This window comes from Pygoscelis adeliae, unplaced genomic scaffold (assembly GCF_000699105.1).
Source record: "Pygoscelis adeliae isolate BGI_AS28 unplaced genomic scaffold, ASM69910v1 Scaffold81, whole genome shotgun sequence".
NCBI classification, from domain to species: domain Eukaryota; kingdom Metazoa; phylum Chordata; class Aves; order Sphenisciformes; family Spheniscidae; genus Pygoscelis; species Pygoscelis adeliae.
The window spans coordinates 240,990-243,366 of record NW_008824005.1 but is presented as its reverse complement, the minus strand read 5'-3'; the positions used below and the strand labels follow the sequence as shown (position 1 = coordinate 243,366).

General features: G+C 43.6%; 1 protein-coding gene across 1 annotated transcript in view; it reads right to left on the bottom strand.

Moving 5' to 3' along the window:
• Window positions 1-2,377, bottom strand: part of LOC103918447 (myosin-3-like) — a 36,266-nt gene that overhangs the window by 31,368 nt on the left and 2,521 nt on the right. Inside the window, 4 exon segments of the mRNA XM_009325762.1 lie at window positions 1-84; window positions 181-279; window positions 369-432; window positions 529-621. The exon segment at window positions 1-84 is cut by the window's left edge and continues 3 nt beyond it. Of these exon segments, the coding sequence (XP_009324037.1) occupies window positions 1-84; window positions 181-279; window positions 369-432; window positions 529-621 (340 nt within the window).

Genomic DNA, 2,377 nt, shown 5'->3' with positions numbered 1-2,377 from the left:
CGCTGTCGTCGATACTGGCAACAGTGACTTCTCCTTGGCTCACGTAGGGGAAGTCGTAGGGGTTGGTGGAGATAAGGAGGAGATCTGCAGGTGTACAGGGCACCTTTGGTGGCACCGGGGCAGGTCACAGTGGAAAGAGAAAGTGCTCGCTGAGCCAAGTCCAGCACCGCTGACACTCACCAATGAGCTCCGGCTTCTTGTTGGACATGATCTGGTAAAAGATATGATAGCTCCTTTCACTGGCCAGCTGGAAAGTCACTCTGGATTTCTCCAGAAGATCTAACCAAAAGAGAGATGCCGTTAGTCTCCTGGTAAACTTGAGATCATAAATGCACAAATTCTGCATGCACTGACATCCTCCAACTCACAGGTTTCGATATCCGCAGAGGCCAGCTTGCCAGTTGTTCCAAAGTGAATCCGGATGAATTTTCCCTATCAAGCAGTACAGATCAACCCGTTGGTTATAGTGATCGATGAATGAGACATGTATTAGACGTCTGCATTCCAACAAATCTGAAATGAACTCACAAAGCGTGAGGAGTTGTCATTCCTCACAGTCTTGGCATTGCCAAAGGCCTCCAGCAGTGGGTTGGCGCTGATGATCTGATCCTCCAGAGTTCCCTAGTTACAGGAGAAGAAGCTTCTTATCAAAATTCACTACTGGTTAATAACAAATATTGCAAGGGAGATATTACAAACAGATAATTTTTACACTGCATACGTGATTTTAACATAAAATTTAGCAGAGTTTTTAAGCACTCATCAGCCATCACTCACGAATATTGCTGTTGGTTTCAAAGGGAAGAGTGCTGAAAGACAGATCTGTATTTTGTTTCCTTCTTGTGCCTGCTATCGTATATTGCGTACCATATACAGAGTCCCTACAATGGAGCTCAGGGAGTTTGAAGTCTGTGTGAGAGGTGCTTCCACATTCCCATTCACAAAGGCCATGGCAGCTAAAGAAAATGTGAAAATTCTGGGATTTTTTCTGGAGGTTACTCGAGCCCAGGACACACAGAGAGGTACAGCCTTTAGTAGGAAGCACCTAGCAAGGAAGAATGTAAAGTTTTGCAATTGCATTCAAACAACCAGCAGCCTTTCAGAATGCAAAAATATGTCTCCAGGCGTGCTTCGAAAAGAAGAGTGGGACATGGTCAAAGCCTGAGACTCAAATACCAAACTTAAAAAAGCAGAGAACAGAAACTCTGAGTTTTTTGCTGCATGGCTGCAGGAGGAATGATCAACATGTAAAGTTTCGATGTTGTGTTGTATCACTCCTGTTAACTGCAAAAATATGGGAGGAAAGAAGCTTCTGTGACATTATGTCTCTCCTTTTCTGTGCAAAACGGTCCAGGGAGCAGAGTCACCATGTGCTTTTTTGAAATGATAGAGCAAAGCTTTTCTCATGGCTTCTAGCAAAGTCATGATTGATCCCTACGTAGTCAGAGCATGAAAGTGTTGCCAGGGATAATTTCCAAGGCAGAGATGGAAAACAAAGAATGAGAAAAACAAATCAGTTTTTATGCAGATGAAAGGTTAGCGGCACGGCTCAAGTTGCTGCATCTTTGTACGTGGTGTTCAGTGCTGCCTTTAACACCTTGCAACGGAGAGGGAGCGCCATTCCCAACACTGTCTGCAGATGGCACAATGGGTTTAAATTAGTTTTTATTAGTCCACCGAGAAGGTGGACCCTGTAAAATTAAGGCAACACAGTAGCATACGAAGCTCTCTGTATTTTTTTTTTAACAAAAAATCCCAAATCCCTAGAGTAATGCCCTCTGACATGTATCTTTCAGCTTTATAAATGAACTTCCTCATTTAAGAGAAGAGAAGAGAAGAGATGTGTGTCAGTGCAGCTGACTACACCAACACCAAACCTCATTTTAGTGCACAGCTGTGACCAGGGAACTCACAAGGGAGCATCATGCATGAAGAACAGCATGGAAGAAGACGTGGCAATTCTTTACACAAATTCATTCTGGAGTCATGTCTACAGGCTGGGTGACAAAGTGCTGAAGGCTGAGACAGTATTCTGGGGAAATGCTGTTACATGCTTCCCTTATTCATATACTCTTGCCTGGCATCTGATTTCAGCCTGCGTCTGAGATAGGATGCTGGGCTAGACAGAACTATAACCTGAGTGTTTTATTCAATGTTCTTATGAAAAGGCACATGCTACTGTTACAGAGATTGTAAATACTAAGAAAATACTGTATTCTGTGAATAAACTCAAAGAGGGCAGAACAGGTTGTTGTCCATCTGAGAGCCAGGTGATTTTCCTTACATCAAACATCGTCAGTACATCTCTCAGCTGTCTCAAAGTTTTTCTGAGATCAGTCCCGGCATAGTGAGCAGCTGGTGAAAACTGAGCCCGGGA